This window comes from Silene latifolia, unplaced genomic scaffold (assembly GCF_048544455.1).
Source record: "Silene latifolia isolate original U9 population unplaced genomic scaffold, ASM4854445v1 scaffold_270, whole genome shotgun sequence".
NCBI lineage: Eukaryota > Viridiplantae > Streptophyta > Magnoliopsida > Caryophyllales > Caryophyllaceae > Silene > Silene latifolia.
The window spans coordinates 91,077-111,002 of NW_027413212.1; the positions used below are offsets into that span (position 1 = coordinate 91,077).

General features: G+C 41.5%; 1 protein-coding gene across 2 annotated transcripts in view; it reads right to left on the reverse strand.

Moving 5' to 3' along the window:
- The window catches only part of LOC141639076 (uncharacterized), a 127,465-nt gene that overhangs the window by 7,858 nt on the left and 99,681 nt on the right, over nt 1-19,926 (reverse strand). For both annotated transcript variants that reach the window (XM_074448266.1, XM_074448265.1), the window contains exons 1-2: nt 802-1,561; nt 159-351 (exon numbers count right to left, since the gene is read on the reverse strand). In XM_074448266.1, coding sequence (XP_074304367.1) covers nt 159-351; nt 802-900 — 292 coding nt within the window. In that variant the 5' untranslated portion in view covers nt 901-1,561. Of the gene's footprint in view, nt 1-158; nt 352-801 lie in introns of those variants that run through there.

Genomic DNA, 19,926 nt, shown 5'->3' on the forward strand with positions numbered 1-19,926 from the left:
GCGAGAAAATAAGTCACCAAAACTTGCCACGTGTATAGTATAAGGTTTAGTGGTTCTTGTATTATACTTTTATATTAGTATATATAGATATAGATATAGATTATATTAGTGTGATTATCTTTATTAGTTTAGTTATGGGAGTGGCAAAATCCGCGTACCTGAATTACTTCTCTTACTACGGCCCGTAGAACACGTAGAACACGTAGAACACCACGAATAACACGTTTCAGATGAGCTCTTTAATTTGAGGCTTAACGTTGTACTTTTTGTTGGAAACACGGGGCGGTTACGATTGTGTCTACAGTTCTTATTCTGATACAATTTGAAGGGCTTCCTAACATGAGGCCGATCCTACAATATATGGGCAGAATGGAAAAAAAGTTATAACTAAGTAAATCGATGTAATTTGAATTTTTAATTCATGTGAATGAGTTCAGGAAACTTAGCTCATATCATAACAAATTAGATAGAATCAAAACCAAACACCTCAAATGCAGAACAAAACAACACAATTTAAAACCAAAATCACTTTAAAAATTATCACAATCATTAACATTTTTATCTTTAGTTTCAATACACAATTAACAAACCTAAATTTGAATGAAACTAATTGAAAATTTGAACTCAAGTCCAAACGAACCAATAATAACAGATTTAATCACAATCGATTAAATTACAATTTAATCCCTCTAGTTAGATTTTAGGCTTTTAAAATCCGGATTTAAAACAAAAAAAAAGCTAATTAAATAACAAAATACTATCAAAAAATAAACTAAATCCGAATTAATTTTCAAAATGTACCTTGATTTTTGTTGACTTTGCAGGAGGCAAGGCGGAACTACCAGCAGATGACACGCTCCGATCAAGCTTGACCCCTTGTTTTTCTCCACTCGAACCCATTGGAAATGGGCAGAAATGGCTGATACTTGTAAAGTAAACAGACAAAATAGAGTGTAAAAGAAATCCAGAAAATTCCTATACTATTCCAAATATCCAGATCAAAATCAAGTTATTTTCGAGATACTGGAAACTTTTTTCTCCCCAAAAATTGCAAGTTTATTCAAACATTTAACAACCTTTAGCACAATTCAAAATAGCAAAAACTTCTACAGATCAATAACTTAGCAACATCATCTTCTATGATAATTGGTATCGTCGCCTACAACCCAGATCCGATGCCGACAACTACCCTAAACCGCCATCCTTCTTATCAACACCACCACCTCCGCAGTTGTTTCATGTCCTAATGCCTTGAAATAGTTAAAAAAAAAAAAAAAAAAAAAAAAAAGGCTAGATCTATTGTTAGAAGAGTTTAATGATTATAAAAATAGCCTCGAAATAGTTAAAAGAAAAAAAAAAGGCTAGATCTATTGTTACACGAGTTTAATGATTATAAAAATAGCATTAAGGTTGAATAAGATATGAAATGAAAATCTGAAAGGGATTAGAGAGAAATAAGTGGTAGAGATTTGTGATTATAGAAATAAGTTGCAGAGACTTCGGACGGTAAAATAAATGTTACAATGAGGTTGTTCAAGGTCAACTATATCCTCTCCATTTCTTAAAACACAAATTTTTGTTTGTGACGGCACATATCCGTCACTCTTGAGTGACGGATACCATTTTACCTCACAAAGTACCCACTTTTTCTCTCTCTGCAACACTATTCATGTGGTCCCCTTTCTCCACTAACCCATTTTGTTACCATTTTATCTCACAAAATATCCGTCACAAATGATAACCCGTCACATGGGAGACCAATTGTTCTAGAAAAGCAGCTAGCTTTTGTTTGTTCTATATGAGACGGTCTCATGATAATTGTCAAGCGGCACGTATGAAATATGACATATGAGTGTCTCATGTGGTCACGTTATATGAGACGGTCTCATGATAATTTTTAATATATTTGAAAATTGAAATATATAAATGGTAGTTGAGTTAGTTGATTTTATCTGTTTTATATAAGACGATCTTATGATAATGTTTTTAATATTTGAAATTTGGTGTTAATTCGTGTTATGTTATATGAGACGGTTTCATGATTATTGGTTGTTACCCTAGAAAAGCAGCTAGTGTTTGTTTGTTCTATATGAGACGGTCTCGTGATAATTGTCAAGTGTCACGTTGTTATATGAGATTGTATTATGATATCTGTTGGAAATAGGGGCTTTGTGTGGCTTCTCTCTTTTTTCCAATTGTCCCACATTGGTAAGGAAAAGAGAGTTTCATGTATTTATATATGTCCTCTTACCTTACACTATCACTAGTGGGTCAAGGGAGGCTTTTGTGGAAGCCTTGCGAGGTGCTTAATTCAGCTCGCACACGCGCGCGCGCGCCGTGCCCAGATCCGGATTCGGGATTCGGGATTCGGGATTTGCCTGCGGCGGGCTATGCCTATCTTTTTGGGCCGCATCCGAGCGAGTGGGCTTCTGTTTTGTTCAAACAGTCTAATGGGCTGTTAGTGGAATAAGTCAGTGGTGTTAGTGGGTGAGTTATTCTCTCCCCATTTCTCTCGTTAACTGGCGTTTATGGAGGAGCAGTTTTTGGCTCCTAAAACCGCCTGCTTTGCTGTATAAATACATCAGCTATTCCACACCTTTCATACACAGAAAATCTACACTCCTCTATTCTTCTTCTTCTCGTCTATCATAAAGTTTAAGATCTCTTTGTTAATTTCGTTCAGTCTCACGCCAGCCCGAGTGGGCGGAAGCTGCGTGGAGATTGTAGTGTTATCCTTGGGAACTACGGCACTAGCTGATCGCCACCACGGTCGTACCGGAGAAATAGTTTTCAAGGCAGTGGCTCCTACCACGGCACTACTTACGGATTTTATTCTTTTATTTTGCTGATAATCTCGGTTACGGTATTTCTACTCCTTATGTTTCTGCATTTTCGAATAACAATTTGAAAACTATTTGTTGCTGCAACATGTCTGTTATCTCGAAAATTGTTCCTGATATGTCGAAACTAGAGTCGTTGGATGGTCACAATTATAAACGTTGGTCCCAGAAATTGTTGATGTATTTTGAGCAGTTAGAAATTGATTACGTTTTATTTAGTGACCCGCTTAAGCCTATCACCCCTACTGATGCTGAGAAAACCCCTCCTCCCTCTAAAGATGTTAAGTCCAATGAAGAGGATATTGCAAAATTTGTAAAGGACAACAAAACTGCTAGGTGTCACATTCTGAATAATATGACAAACACCTTGTTCGATTTATTTGCTGTCAATAAATCGGCTAAGTTTATTTGGGAGGCTTTAGAAACCAAGTACGGGGCTGATGACGCGGGGAAAAAGAAATATGTTGTGGGAAAATGGTTGGGATTTCAAATGGCAGATGGGAAACCTATCATGGATCAAGTCCATGTCTATGAAAACTTATGTGCTGATGTTGTCAATGAGGGCATGAAACTTGATGATATCTTTGTAGCTAATGTTCTGCTAGAGAAATTCCCTCCCTCCTGGTCTGATTACCGAAACCAACTTAAGCACAAAAAGAAAGACCTGTCCCTTAAGGAACTTATAGGACATATGAGGATCGAGGAGGCTAATCGCCTTAAAGACCTTCCTGCTAGTCAATCTGTGACTGTTCCTGTTGTTGCTGCTGTAAAAGCTAATCTGGTTGAGTCTGGTGGTCTGTCTTATGCTGAGAAATATAAGGGTAAGGGTAAGGCCAAGGTTGGTCAGGGTAAGAACCAGGGTCCTGCAAAGAAGAGTGGTCCAGGAAAGCATACCAAATCGGTTCCTAAGATTCAGAAAGTTGCTAAGGGTCCGATTGTCTTCTATGTTTGTGGAAAACCTGGGCACAAAGCCTACCAATGTTCTGAGAAGAAATCTGCTGAGGCCAATGTTCTTTGTGGATCGATGACGTTATTGTTTTGTGGTTGTGGAAGCTAATCGGTGGGTAATGTTCTTTGAATGGGTCTTGATCTGGAGCTTCGAGACACCTCTGTGCTGATAGGGGTTTATTTGCTGAGTTCGAGGAAGTTGCTGATGGGGAATGTGTCTACATGGATAACTCTTCATCTGCAAAGATCACAGGCAAAGGCAAGATCTTTCTCAAACTCACCTCGGGGAAAACACTTGCTCTCAGTAATGTTTTATTTGTACCCTCATTGCGTCGAAACCTTGTGTCGGGTGCCTTGTTAAACAAAGCTGGTTTGAAACTTGTTTTTGAGGCTGACGAGGTGGTAATGTCGCGTAATGGGGAATTTGTGGACAAGGGTTATCTTTCTGGGGGTCTTTTTGTATTGAACTCTGATTCTGCTATTAATAATATTGCATCTTCTTCTGCTTATATCGCTGAGTCTATTGATGTTTGGCATGGTAGGTTAGGCCATGTGAATGTGGATTACATTAAAAAACTTAGAACTATGAGTTTAATTCCGAGTTTGACGAGTCAAGAATTCTCTAAATGTGCTAGCTGTGTTGAGGCTAAGTTTACAAAGAAGCCTAGTAAACCTGTGACTACTAGGAACACGAGTCTTCTTGAGTTAATTCACACCGACCTAGCTGACTTCAAAAATGTTGCAAGTAGAGGTGGCAAGAATTATTATGTTACGTTTATAGATGACTGTTCTAGATACACCCGTGTCTATTTGCTTACGACTAAAGATGAAGCAGAACAATCTTTTATAAACTTTAAGAATGAAGTTGAGAACCAACTTGACAGAAAAATTAAAAGGGTAAGGTCTGATAGAGGTGGTGAGTATAAATCCGATTATCTAGCCGACTTTTGTCTTGCAAACGGTTTAATACATGAGACTAGTCCACCTTACTTACCCCAATCCAATGGTGTAGCTGAACGTAAAAATAGAACCTTAAAAGAAATGATGAATGCTATGCTTTTAAGTTCTGGCCTATCTGACGATATGTAGGGGGAAGCAATACTTTCTGCTTGTCACATTCTTAACGTGTACCTCATAAGAAAATTGACAAGACCCCTATGAGATTTGGAAGGGCTATCCTCCTAACCTAAGTTACCTTAGAGTATGGGGGTGTTTGGCTAAAGTGGGCTTACCTGTTTTTAGGAGACCTACCGTTGGACCTAAGACCTATGATTGTGTGTTTATAGGTTATGCTCAAAATAGCTCTGCTTATAGATTTATGTCTTTGAGTGATCGTTCTATATCGAAGCTAGAGATCTTTGAATTTTTTAGCATGTTTTTCCTTTTCATAAAACCGTTGTACCATCTCCTAGTTTACCCGTTGCATCTTCGATATGTCTTCACATGCTAGTGCTAGCACTTCTATTGATGTTTCTGTTGAACCTAGAAGAAGTAAAAGACCTAGATGCCCAAAGAACTTTGGTGATGATTATGATACAACTATGTTGTCTGAACTAGGATACACTGTTTGTGCTAGTGATGAGTTTGTTTCAGCTTTTTTAATAGAAGATGACCCAAAAACCTATAGTGAGGCAATGAAATCCATTGATGCTAATTTTTGGAAAGATGCTATTAAAAGTGAACTTGACTCTATTGTGTCAAATCGACGTGGGAGTTGATGATTTACCTAAAGGTAGTAAACCCATTACGAGTAAATGGATCTTTAAAAGAAAATGAGACCGACGGTACAATAGAGAGGTTCAAAGCTAGACTTGTAGTTAGAGGCTTTACACAAAAGAAAGGTATTGATTATTTTGATACTTACTCTCCTGTGACCAAAATTTCGACCATTAGGACTCTTGTCGCCTTATTGCTATTCATAACCTTGTTATACATCGGATGGATGTTAAAAGCGCTTTTTGAATGGTGAACTAAGGGAAGAGATCTATATGTCTCAACCTGGTGGTTTTGTGATTGAGGGTCAAGAGAGTAAAGTGTGTAAACTGAACAAGTCACTTTATGGACTGAAACAAGCACCTAAACAGTGGTATGAGAAATTTAACAACACTTTGATAAGTAATGGCTATGTGGTTAACAATTCTGATTCATGTGTTTATTCAAAAGTAATAGAATCTGATTGTGTGCTTATATGCGTTTATGTTGATGACATGTTAATACTTGGTAATAATTTAGAGGTGATAATTAGAACCAAAGAATTTTTGTCATCACATTTTGAGATGAAGGACTTAGGAGAAGCTGATGTTATCCTAGGAGTTAAGGTTATCCGAAACCCCAATGGAATCTGTCTAAGTCAATCTCATTATGTTGAAAAAGTGTTGAGAAAGTTTAACTGCTTTGATGATGTGCTGCGAACACCCTATGATCCTAGTGTAGCATTGTGTAAAAACTTGGGCAAGAGTGTTTCCCAAGAAGAGTATGCTAAAATCCTAGGTAGTGTGATGTTTTTAATGAACGTACTCGACCGGATATTGCTTATGCGGTTAGTAGATCGAGTCGTTATACACATAACCCTAGCAATGAACACTGGAATGCTCTTCGTCGTTTACTAAAATACCTAAAAGGAACAGTTGACTTATGTTTGCATTATAGTAAATTTCCTGCTGTGTTAGAGGGATATTGTGATGCGAACTGGGTTGCAGGTAACGATGAGATCTGTTCTACTAGTGGTTATGTCTTTACCATGGGTGGAGGTGCTATATCGTGGAAGTCCTCTAAACAGACTTGTATCACACGCTCTACCATGGAATCTGAGTTCATAGCTCTTGAGTTGGCGGGGACAAGAGGTGAATGGTTGAGAAACCTTTTAGCCGATATACCGGTGTGGGGCGGATGACTAACACCGGTCTCCCTACACTGTGACTCGCAGGCTGCTATTGGTGTTGCAAAGAATAGTGTCTACAATTCAAAGAAGAGACACATTCGAATAAGGCACGCTGCAGTTAGACAACTCCAAGACAACGGAGTGATTGCTTTGGACTATGTGAAGTCCGAAAACAATCTTGCTGATCCCTTTACTAAAGGGCTGGCTAGGAGACTAGTCGTTGGTACGTCGAGGGGAATGTGGCTTAAGTCCTTAGGTCAAGATTGAGACTTGACTAGGTCTAAAGCTTCTATTTCTATGGCGTTGTATGATTCATAGCCTCTATGGTGGTGCTTTTGAGACGCACTTGATGAATCATACACCAGGTTGGACTTAGGTCCTTAATGACTCATGTGAGAAGTGCTATTGAGAAGCACTTGAGTCACCTACGTAGGTGTAACGATCATTAGACTATGAGAAGTCTTCTGAACACATCTATTAGTACCGAGGTAAACGCATAGCTCTAAAAGAGCTCGTTGCACTTTCGCGGAACGATCTTAATCTGAAGGTATGATATGTGTTGTGGGGGGTATCGACCGAAGCTCAGCTAGGAATTCAAATCGCAAGATATTCTCTCGCTGTAAGTAAGTTGTTTCCTCATTGCACTAAAGTGTCAATTCAAATCGAAAGATATTGATACCTAAGTATCCAATCCTTCCTTTACCCAGAATTTTTTTCTTCTTGTCTCTGGCGCCCCTAGTGGGGGATTGTTGGAAATAGGGGCTTTGTGTGGCTTCTCTCTTTCTTCCAATTGTCCCACATTGGTGAGGAAAAGAGAGTTTCATGTATTTATATATGTCCTCTTACCTTACACTATCACTAGTGGGTCAAGGGAGGCTTTTGTGGAAGCCTTGCGAGGTGCTTAATTCAGCTCGCACACGCGCGCGCGCGCCGTGCCCGTGCCCGTCCCGGCCCGGATCCGGATTCGGGATTTGGCAATCGCCTGCGGCGGGCTATGCCTATCTTTTTGGGCCGCATCCGAGCGAGTGGGCTTCTGTTTTGTTTAAACAGTCTAATGGGCTGTTAGTGGAATAAGTCAGTGCTGTTAGTGGGTGAGTTATTCTCTCCCCCTTTCTCTCGTTGACTGGCGTTTATGGAGGAGCAGTTTTTGGCTCCTAAAACCGCCTGCTTTGCTGTATAAATACAGCGGTTATTCCACACCTTTCATACACAGAAAATCTACACTCCTCTATTCTTCTTCTTCTCGTCTATCATAAAGTTTCTGGGTACTGCTGTTAATTTCGTTCCAGTCTCACAGTTCCGAGTGGGCGGAACTGCGTGGAGATTGTAGTGTTATCCTTGGGGAACTACCGGCACTAGCTGATCGCCACCACGGTCGTATCGAAGAAATAGTTTTCAAGGCAGTGGCTCCTACCACGGCACTACTTACGGGTTTTATTCTTTTATTTTGCTGATAATCTCGGTTACGGTATTTCTACTCCTTCTGTTTCTGCATTTTCGAATAACAATATCAACTATGTTAGTACATTCGTCCCAATTATTTGCTTATACTTGATTAAATTATTCCTTACAAAGAATAAAAAAAAAGGTAAATAAATGATTGAGACGAAGAAACTGGTTGAGATTAGTTGATGTTTGAGCTACTTGTTAACCACTGGCGGAGCAAGATTTGATTTTTGAGAGACTATATTATTACATTCTCCGTAATTGAGAACTTTGAAGCGTATTAATTTGTATTTCTAGTAATTTTAAAAAAGAAATTGAAATTTTTGGCTGTAAATTTCGTATTTTTCTTTGTTTTGAGTAGGCGACAACCCTGTTACCCACTCGCCCTGCCATGCCACTGTTGTTAAAACATTTCCTAATCACAATCGCTTTGGTAATTCCAGTAATTCTGGTCATTGAGAAATGATCTTCAATACTGAACTACTTTCTGATGGTGAATTGATGTTCAGGTATACGTCGTTAAATGAGGATGCAATATATAGAATCCTTTTTTGTATTACTATATTTAGTGTATCTAATAACTAAGGGTTGGAAGAAGTTGTAGAAATGCGGTGATTTGATCTGCAGTTTTTGTTTATGTTATTTGACTTTTGTGCAAGAAAAAGGGATATATTTGTAAATGAATTTCCCAAATCTGGGTTATTCTTCTTGAGTTGATGATCAAGTGTAATACTAAATAAGACGGAAAAGAGAAGATCGGTAGCAAAACTCGTTAACCAAACAAGAAACTCTCTTTGTCTGACACTAATACAACTCAAAAATAGACCACACATTCATACACATCCTATAAATAATTTTTTAAACAAGAATCTCTCTGTCTGACCTGATTGTTTTGCACTTGTACTAGCACTCAAAGTTTGTATTGACAGCAGCAGTAAAGTAATCAACCAAGTAAAGGGTAACTAAAGAGCAGTAAATCTCCCTTAAAATGGAGGGATCCTTACTAACATTAAAACAGATACAAATATCATCTCATATGAGAATCAAATGTGTAACTAAGGAAAACAACGAAAATTACCAGGAGAGAAGGAAAGGAACATCAAGACTGTTGTAAACATTGATTATAAGATTATCATTACTTATTGAGTGAATCTATAAGGATCTTCAGCAACAACAATGGAGAAACCGAGAAATACAATACTAAGCATAACAATGCTTGCATTATTGCTTCACTCATTATTTTTTATTTTTTTATGTATGAAAAAAAAAATGAAAGAATGAGTAAAATGGGGATTAGTTTTGAATGATATAGTGTACGAGTATGATTTATGAAATGAAGGGTATGAGTTTTGAATATATTTATGTGGTATGGGAAAATAAGTGCGGTACATAGAAGGTACATAGAAGAGACAGAGGAGAGAAGAAGAGGGAGTGATTGGAGGGAAAATGGTGAGTGAGTGAGTGAGTGAGTGAGTGCAGTAGTGAAGTTGGTTTGGCTTGAGAGTGTAGACGCCCCCAACTCAAATTAATAGTGTGTGACAAAATGTGTGTGATTTCAAATGCATAAATTCTCGTTAAAGACGGAATAATTTTGTCTCCTAAAAAAGACGGGCTAAATGTCACCATTTTAACGATAAATCATTAAAAGTAACCATGTGATAAACAACCTGTTATACCTTAGAAAATGTTACTGATTACATTTGTCGTTGAAATGACAACATTTAACCCATATTTTTGAAAAGATGAAATATGACCGTCTTCAGCAAGACTTATTGGAAATGGGCCTTGTAATATCATGCAACTATTCAACATTCAACAAGTTGTTTGAGGGAGAAGAAAATAAATACTCCCAAGAAAATTAATACAAGTTGATAGTTATAATACATTGTTGGAAGTGTTGCTTCAAAAGAAGCTCTTTTTATCCCACATTGGTAGAAAAAGCTAGAGTATTATGGTTTATAAGCGATCACTTGGTTTATACTACTAATATGTGTAGTAGTAAAGGCTCCTTTTGGATCACTTATTCTCTATACTCTTTTGCGCTATTTCCGAGACTGATTGCTCAGTTTTCTATTATTGATTTTGTATTTTACCGTACTGATTGTGTGGTCTTCTAAAGATGATTGAGGTTTTTTCCAACACTGATTTCAGTCTTCTAAAAACTATTTCCAAGGTGCTTTTAATGGTGCTTCTGGATCCTTCTTGTTTCTCCTATAAATACCATAATACTTATAGCATCTCGACACACAACAACATCCATCCTCTCATATATTCTCTCTAAATATTTTCTGATATTCATAGCTGATTTTGGCAACGTTCTGTTAGTAATTCTCAATCTGAGTCTTTGTCGTACACCTTAGACTCGGAAGTCGTGTAACCCTGGGAAGTTGGTTGCTGAGAAGCCGTGTGTATCGAGCGGGGCAAATTCAACTTTAGGGCAGTGATTCTATCACGCCACGACATCTTTCTCTTCAATTTCTGTAAGTTTATCTGTTCATTGTTCGTCTAATAGTCATACCGCCAACAATCTAAAGTTGATTTTTAATTTTCTTGCTCGTTAAATTTTTTTTTTAAGGCGATATGACTATGTCGTTTCTCTATCGATATACATGGTGTAAAATTAATTTCTTACTCTTTGTTTATATCTTTATCTAACAAACTGACAAAACATGTCATATCCTTTTGGCTGAAACAATGCATTTTTGTGGCCACCGAATCAATTCAAAGCTTTTCACTTGTCATGACAAAAAAAAAAAAAAAGCACGCACCAAAAATTAGATGTCATTTTGTTAATTAATTGTTTGGCCGTACTTGTACGTATTTGATTTAGACGGTGTAGTATTTATCTGTCATTTTACCGAATTTGCATTTATGCTTTCGCTTGCTCAAAACCTATTATTGAAACTAAGTATTTCGTATTTCACATTTCGTAATTATGCACGTAAGTATTGGGTAATTTTGATAAAGTGATTTGGTGTAGTTCAATGGCGTTTTTTTTCTCTCTTTATGTAACAGTTCAATACTGTTGGGTGAATTTTGTTTTGTCTTTCTCTTTTGGTTGACATATGAGTTCATTATGATAAATGATATTGGTACTATATTTTTTTTGAGAGGTTATGATTAAACATTGTGAAGGGTGAACTCGTTCTTAATTTGAATAGTCATTCATTGATATTGTATTGACACAAATTATCGTTATATGGCATTATGAGAGGAATATTTTCAATAACTTCTTTATTGTCTAATATAATTGATCAGATCAAGTTTTTCGTGACGTTTTGATTATTGTGTTGTCACTTATGTATATCGTGGCAACATGTGGGGAAGTAGGTTATTACTCTACTTGTTTTTCGAGTATACTTTGAAAGATTGTGTTTTCTCTCTAAGCTATGAAAAATGTTTCCCTTATGTGATATACATGGAAATATATGGAGTGTGTTAAAGGAAAATACTGTATGGTTTTGTGCAAGACAACTTTGATCTAAAATAATTTGTTATGTATATTTGGTTATTTTTGGCATCTTGGTTTATGATGTTAATAATTTCTTATATGACAATATTGATCTTTGGTGACATGTTTCAGAAAGGGTAATTTTTGTTCATCACCTTATGCGATCTTGAATGTTAACTTTGAAGCCTAAAACATTGACAATGGTGTCTGTTTAGTCAATGCTTTGATTAAGTTGTGGCTTGTGGGGGCGTTTCGTGAAGGTATGATTACCCTTAACTTTGTCATCGTAAGACAATTGAGTTTCAATGTTGGAAGAGGTGATATTGCCAATTACATGGGATTGGTTGATAGATTGTGAATACTCTAATAATTGATGGGGCATATTCTGCACCCGCTGACCGAGTCAACATCTTGACCAAGGTCAAAGCTAAAAGACAACAAGTCAAACGTAGGAAAACTGACCTAGCCGACGAAGCCCGCCGGCTTTGTCACTCACTACTCGGTCTCGGCAACTAGCCGGCCGAGAGGCATATCAGCATACTCACATCCGGCCCCCTCGGCATGGAGCCAGCCAGGCCTGCCGGCCTGCCACGGGTCCCTCGGCCGAGGGCAAGACAGTCTTTCCACCTGCTTGCCACATGGCCACTTGGCCACTACGTGACAAAAGCTGAAAGTCTATAAATACTCCACTTCTCTCAACGAGAAAAGGATCGACAATTCATCCAAATATCACACATAAACTGGTATCAAACTCCTTTATCTCTCTATCTATACTTCGCCAAGTAACATACAGCTTAACTCTTTAAGTTTACTGACTTGAGCGTCGGAGAGAGTTCGCTCGGCCAAAGCCGAGCCCTCAGTTTGTTCATTGTTTCAGGAGAGACCGAAAGGAAGAAGTCAATCAAAGACGTCATTCTACAAGCACGAGTGGTCAACTAATACTTGCTCTGGAATTACGCCCCGGAACAATTGGCGCCGTCTGTGGGGATCACGCGTACTAAAAGTTAGTTACCTACATTCCCAAACAAAACAAAAAAAGAATCAAAAACCCACTCACCGAGCTGAGAAGATGTCAAAACAACCAGAACTTGTGAGCGTAGAAACTGAACTCTACCAGGACGACACGTTCCATAATTCTTCAATCAGGCAAACCCCCACCGGCCAGGTCACTGACATGGCGTACGGGATGCGGGAAGAACAAGAAACACCGCTGCCCACCGGCCATGTCACTGTCATGGGACATGTGGTCGATGCAGCCAAATTGAAGTTGTTACTGGACCTGATGGGTAGTACGCCGGTTACCCTTGTCATGACGACGGTAACGACAGCGCACCCACAGGGGACCAGGGCCCAGAATGTGACTCCGAATAACTTAAACGGAGCGATGCAAGGAGCAGGAAATGCTACTACGCCGGGGGAGCCCAGAGTGCCAGTGACAGACCTAAGTCCTTCCCGCACTCGCGGGAGGACAGCGTCGCCGCGGCACCAACGAGGCCTGCCCCAAAGGAGTGAAAGAAGCCCGACTCACCAGAGTCGGAGAAGAAGCCCGACTCACCAGAGTCGGAGAAGAAGCCCGACTCACCAGAGTCGGAGAAGAAGCCCGACTCACCAGAGTCGGAGAAGAAGCCCTCCCCACCACGGGGAGAGAAGCCGGACTAAGGATGCGAGGAGCCGATCGCCGCGTGTCATTCGACACGTGGTCAGACAGCCCCTCAGTGACTATGTCCTCGAAACCGCCGTGCCAACTAAGCTGAAGTTGCCGGCACTCTCATACAAATGGGATAGCGACCCCACCGACCATGCCGAGGCTTTTGAGTCGTACATATCGGTGTGGGAGCAACCCGATGAGGTTTGGTGCCGGGTCTTCCCAACGACCTTGCATGGGATGGCCCAAAGTTGGTACAAAGGGCTGCCCAATGGCTCGGTATACTGTTATGCCGACCTGAGGGACAATTTTTTAGCCCAATACTCTTGCAATAAGAGGAGGGCCGTGGAGACATCGGATCTCCTGACTATCAGACAGGGGGAGGACGAGTCTCTCCGAAGCTATGTAAAGAGATTCGATGCCAAGGTTCAGCAGATTCGAGAGCTGAACTCCGAACTGGCGGCCTTCGCACTGATGAAAGGCCTCCCGAAAGGGGATCTAAAAGACGAGTTCATCAAGTACGAAGATCTCACCCTGGACTCCGCCAGAAAGCTGGCTGACCAAGCCATTAAGGTGGAGGATTATCACAAGACCTGGGTAGGCCACAGTGAATCTGGGCACTCAGGGAGGAAGAGCCGCCGGGAGGACAACCCGGATGAAGACCGCTGTGACAGGAATAGGTCACGGCCTGACAAATCTGCTAGGAAACAGAACTCGGCGAGCGCCGGGGGGAGTTCGGGACCGTACTACCGAAAGCGGTACAATGATCTCACCCCCCTGGTCGCATCTCCCGCCGAGGTCTTCACCCTAAGCCAGAAGGAGGGTCAGAAGTGGGAAAGGCCCCCCAAGGCGAGGGGGGACGGTGACACGAGCCAGTACTGCGAGTACCACGGCCACACCGGTCACTTAACTGACAACTGCCGGCATTTGAAGAATGCCATCGAGGAACTGATCCGGAAGGGGAGCCTCACCAAATATGTAGCCGGAGGCCAAAAAAAGAGCACCGGCGGGGCCAATAAAAAATCAGTCTTCGAGCGGATAGGAGTCATCCATGTTGTCATCGGGGGCAACGAGAACGGTGGGTCAGCTAATGGGCACAAACGGCACCTGAATGAGCTATACCAAGCCATCAACTTTGTGCCCAAAACAGCAGCCCCCGCTTCCAACATCCCCGATATAACTATTGGGAAGAAGGACTACGAGGGAGTCATCGCCCCGCACAGCGACCCACTTATAGTCCACTTGGACATAGCCAACCACCTGGTGAAGAGGTGCCTGATTGACACAGGCGCCTACACGAACATCATGTTCAGAGAGTGCTTTCTCAACCTCGGTCTGAAGGTTGAAGACTTGAGCCCCTGAACCAACCCATTGTACAGTTTTTCTGGGGCCGGCCTGGTACCCCTGGGGTCAATCAGACTGCCGGTGAGGTTCGGTGAGGGGAATGCGGCTAAAAATGTCCTGTCTGAGTTCGTGGTCATCGACGGCTCGTCTGCCTACAACGTTCTCATAGGCCGGGTCACTTTGAGTGAGGCCGACGCCGTGATGTCCATCCGGGCCCTGACATTGATGTATGTCTCGGACCGGGGGGAAGCGCATAAGCTCGTCTCAAAGGACGAAAAGGACGAAGTAGTCAATGTCCAGATATCTGCCAGAGGGTGCAACATGCAATCCTTCAAAGTGGCGAAGAAATCAGAGAAGGGGAAGAGCCCATCCTTACGACAGGAGGGCGAACTGATGGACACCAACGTCGGCATGGTCGAAGGAGCCGAGCCTGAAGAACTGGAAATTGACCCAGGCCGCACCGTAACTGTCGGTGTCAACCTGGAGCCAAAATTCAGAGCTGATCTCCTGGACCTGCTGAGGAAGAATATGGATGTCTTTGCATACTCGGCTGCCGAGATGCCAGGAGTGAGCCGGGAGGTGATCGTTCACAAGCTGAACGTACTCTCCACCGCTCGCCCTGTGAAGCAGAAGATGAGGAACTCCTCCACCGAGAAGGATGAAGCCATCAAGGCCGAGGTAGACAAACTGTTAGAAGCCGGCTTCATCACGCCTTGTACTTATCCTGAGTGTCTAGCTAATGTTGTAATGGTGAGGAAATCATCGGGGGCGTGGAGGATGTGTGTAGATTTTACCAATCTTAATAAAGCGTGCCCCAAAGATTGTTATCCTTTGCCTCGAATAGATAGTTTAATTGACGCGACGGCAGGCTACACCATGCTAAGCCTGTTGGACGCCTTCTCAGGGTATCATCAGGTATTCATGGCCGAAGAAGACATGCCTAAGTGCGCATTCATCACCAGAGACGGCACATTCATGTATAAAATGATGCCGTTCGGTTTGAACAACGCTGGCGTAACTTACACAAGACTGGTGGACAAAGTGTTCCAAAATCAAAAAGGGCGAAACATTGAGGCTTACGTCGACGATGCTATTGTAAAAAGCAAGTCTGACAGCGAGCACTTAGCCGATTTATACGAGACATTTTGTTCACTAAGGAAGTAAAAGATGAAGCTGAACCCAAATAAATGCAACTTCGGTGTCCGGGCCGACAAGTTCCTCGGCGTACTTGTCAGTGCCAGGGGAATTGATGCCAATCCAGAGAAAGTCCAAGCAATACTGGACCTGCCGGAGCCGAGGAACCGAAAAGAGGTAATGACGCTGACCGGGAGGATGGCGGCTCTTGCCCGCTTTATCTCTCGGTCGGCCGACAAGAGCACTCCATTCTTTACAGTGCTAAAAGGGAATAAAGACTTCAAGCGGGGGAGCAACGAGAGCACAGCTTTCAGGCAACTGAAAGCTCACCTTCTGACACTGCCAACCCTGTCCAGGCCGATGCTGGGGGAGACGCTATATCTATATTTAGCAGTTACCTCGGCCACGGTCAGTGCCATGATCGTCAGAGAAGAGAACAAGCAGCAGCACCCAATTTACTTTATCAACCATACACTGCTGGTCGCCGAGAGAAACTACCCACTGATTGAAAAAGCAGCCTTCGCTGTCGTCGTTGCCGCAAGGAAGTTAAAACCCTACTTCGACGCTCATCCCGTGACGGTCTTGACCGACCAGCCATTGGAGAAGGCATTGGAAAAATTCGAACAATCTGGCAGGCTTATCAAATGGGCGGTGGAACTCTCCGGCTTCGGCATTCAGTACAAGCCGAGGCCTTCGATAAAGGGGCAAGCACTTGCAGATTTCCTGGCCGAATGCACATACCAAGAAGAGCCAAATCCCGGGGTATGGGAAGTATACACCGACGGATCCTCCACGACGAACAGCTCAGGAGCCGGCATCCTTATCATCAGCCCAAACAGGGACGAGTTTGAGTATGCCTTGAAATTTACCTTCTCGGCCTCAAACAACGAATCCGAATACGAGGCGGTGATAACTGGAGTCGAGCTAGCTAGAGCCGCCGGAGCAGATCACATTGTGTTGAAGACAGACTCACTATTGGTGACCAACCAGATCAGAGGAGAGTATGAGGCTCGAGACGATGGGATGGTAAGATACTTGGAAAGGGTAAAAGCTGACACAGCAAAATTGAAATCTTTCCAAATCCAATGCATCCCCAAGTCTGAGAACAACCGAGCCGACGCTCTCTCAAAGCTAGCCAGTTCAAGCATCAAGAATGTCCGCCGAACCGTGCTGGTGGATATCAGGAATGCTAAAAGCATCACTGAGACCGTTGGCATGGTGGGCGACGTGGAAACCGAGACGACGTGGATGACTCCGATAATGAAATACAAATTAACCAATGAGTTACCGGAGGACCGCAGTCTCTCGCAGAAGATAAGAAGGATCGCCGCAAGGTACTTGGTATTCGAAGGAGAACTATACAGAAGGTCTGTGATAAGACCACTCTTGAAATGTGTCGGCCCAGCCGACGCGGAGCTAATACTGACAGAGATTCACGAAGGCATCTGTGGACACCACATGGGGGCAAGAACACTAGCCCACAAAGCTCTCCGAGCCGGCTACTTCTGGCCCACCATGCTTGAAGATTCCAGAGCAAAGACCAAGAAGTGCACGAACTGTCAGATGCATGCTCCGGTGATACACGCTCCTTCCCGAGACCTGCAACCGGTGCTTAGTCCCCTTCCATTTGCACAGTGGGGGATGGATTTACTAGGACCCTTCCCGACGGCCTCTGGGGGAAGGAAGTACCTAATCGTCGCCGTTGACTACTTCACCAAATGGGTTGAAGCAGTCGCGGTGCCTGCGAAAACAACGGCGACCGTGAGAAAGGTGATTTGGGAGAATGTTATAACTCGTTTTGGGTTACCCCAAGTCATGGTATTTGACCACGGCCGAGAATTTTGGAGTGACATGATAATGAACTGGTTAGAAGAGCTTGGTATCAAGTTTGCATACTCCTCCGTCTGCCACCCTCAAAGCAACGGACAGGCGGAGGCAGCCAATAAAACAATACTCAACGGTTTGAAGAAAAAGGTTGAAGACCTAAAGGGAAGATGGGCTGATGAACTACCCGGCGTCCTGTGGTCCCTTCGAACCACGGAGAAAGAAGCAACGGGGTACAGTCCATTCCACTTAGTCTATGGGTCTGAAGCCGTCCTACCAATTGAAGCAGCGGTGCCAACATTCAGAACGGCTACCTTTAACCCGGTTGAAAACGAGGAAGGCCTGAGAGCCTCCCTAGACCTGGTCGAAGAAAGCCGAGATACGACACGCCTCAACTTGGCAGTATACCAAAACCGTATGAGAAGAGCCTACAACCGTAGGGTCCACAAAAGGGACTTAAGAGTTGGAGATCTAGTCCTAAGAAAGTCGGCCGCCACAAACAAAGGAAACATTCTGAAGGAAATGTAGATACATATACATATTAACATACTCATATATGTCTAAATAATTTGTCATAAAATTAAAACGGATTTTATGCATGCAAACAATATATATCAAAAGAGGAGAAATCATATCCTTACATTGATGTTTCGGTTTTATTGGGCACAAAAGAAATCTCCTTTTCTTTTGTTCTTGAGCTTTCCTTATGGATGAACAAGATCTAAGTATAAGATCTCTCCCTAAGCTTTATACCCAAGGCTTTCTCTTAATCTAATTAATATTATTTGTGCTAGTATAATATTAATCTAGGTAGAAAATTGAACCAAAAATATTATGTAACACTTGAATATTTTCGGTTTTTATGAGAGAAGATGAGGAGGATTTTTCTTCTCACTAGAACTAATTTTTGGATGATGAGTTGAATGAATAATAATACATCACACTTGGTATATTATTAGGTAAAATTATAAGAAAAACAATGATAGTTTTTCTTCCCCAAAACCGTGTAAGAAGAGAGCTATTGGGGAGCCAATGCATGGAAAAATTGTTCTTCACAAGGAACAATAGGCTTGCATGGCTAGGCTTGCTTTTAATCATTGTGTTTTCCACTAATTACATACAACATATAATTAGCTTAAATCCCTCTAATTTTCGGCCCACTCTATAATATGGATTCCATATTATTTTTGTCAATTGTCAATATGTCACATGTCATATGTGACATAAATTTGTTATGTATTTTTAACATATTAAAAATCAACGTATTATCAAAAATACGTCACATACAAAAATCGACTTAGTAATTTTATAATTACTTGTGCCAAAATATTTTACCATTTATAAAATACAACTAATTGTATTTATAACAATTCATCCAATTTAATTGTTACATTAAACAATTATTTCATCCGAGTAATGATACAATTCAATTACTCAGACCGTATCTTATTTAATCACATTTCAATATGATACGTAAATTTTACTTCCAAAATCGTCCGTCAATTTTCAAGTAATTTAATTAACTCGCAACATTATACGATTAATTAAATAATCAATTAAGAGTATTGGCCTTTAGGTATGACCTAGGGGTCAATCGATCACCACCGTCACACGACAAGTAATGTCAAACTCTAGTCACCCAATCATTACCGATATATGTTGACCAGTTGACAGTAACAATATTACTTCCCAATTGTATTCATTTTAATGAGACTTAAACATGTGATCATCATGATCAACAGTCGTGATCGCATTATTGTCGGAGGACACATATTCCAACAATCTCCCACTTGTCCTCGACAAGTGTGCGTCACCAATTCTCTTGTCCTATTACTATCTCCCACTCAATGCAAGGTGTCTTTCAGGTCGTACTTGCAAGTGATCATATCGAGAGTGGTTTCCTCGATCCGGAGAATAAGCGATTGACCAGGACTTATCTATCATAGATACTTTCCGAGCGTGGCCACGCATTTCGATTCATTACTCCTCGAGTGGCCCCGAGATATTGTTATAACCCCGACTAGGGGTGGACAATTCCTATTGCACTCATTCCCTTCGACTAGCCACACCATCATAACCCAAAATATGCCCATTTGACCCCATTTACGAAGGTCGTAGTAACACAAATCAAAGTTAATCGAAAACTGTGCCATCTTAGGTGAACAGTCTTTAGTCAAAAGAATCGACTCATTTGAATACTATAGTAGCTCTCGCCACGACCAGGCTATATAAATTTGCCAGAACTCTATAAGCGGTCATTAGGCCCGACAAAATGTTCCTAACAGTCTGCCTATGTGATCGACTAGTCATCTCACATGACTCTATGGCACTTGAACTTGCCATCAATCGCCTCACACTCTAGTCACTTCGAGACGTCACCTCATATAAGCGACTATGGGCAAATACTATGTTA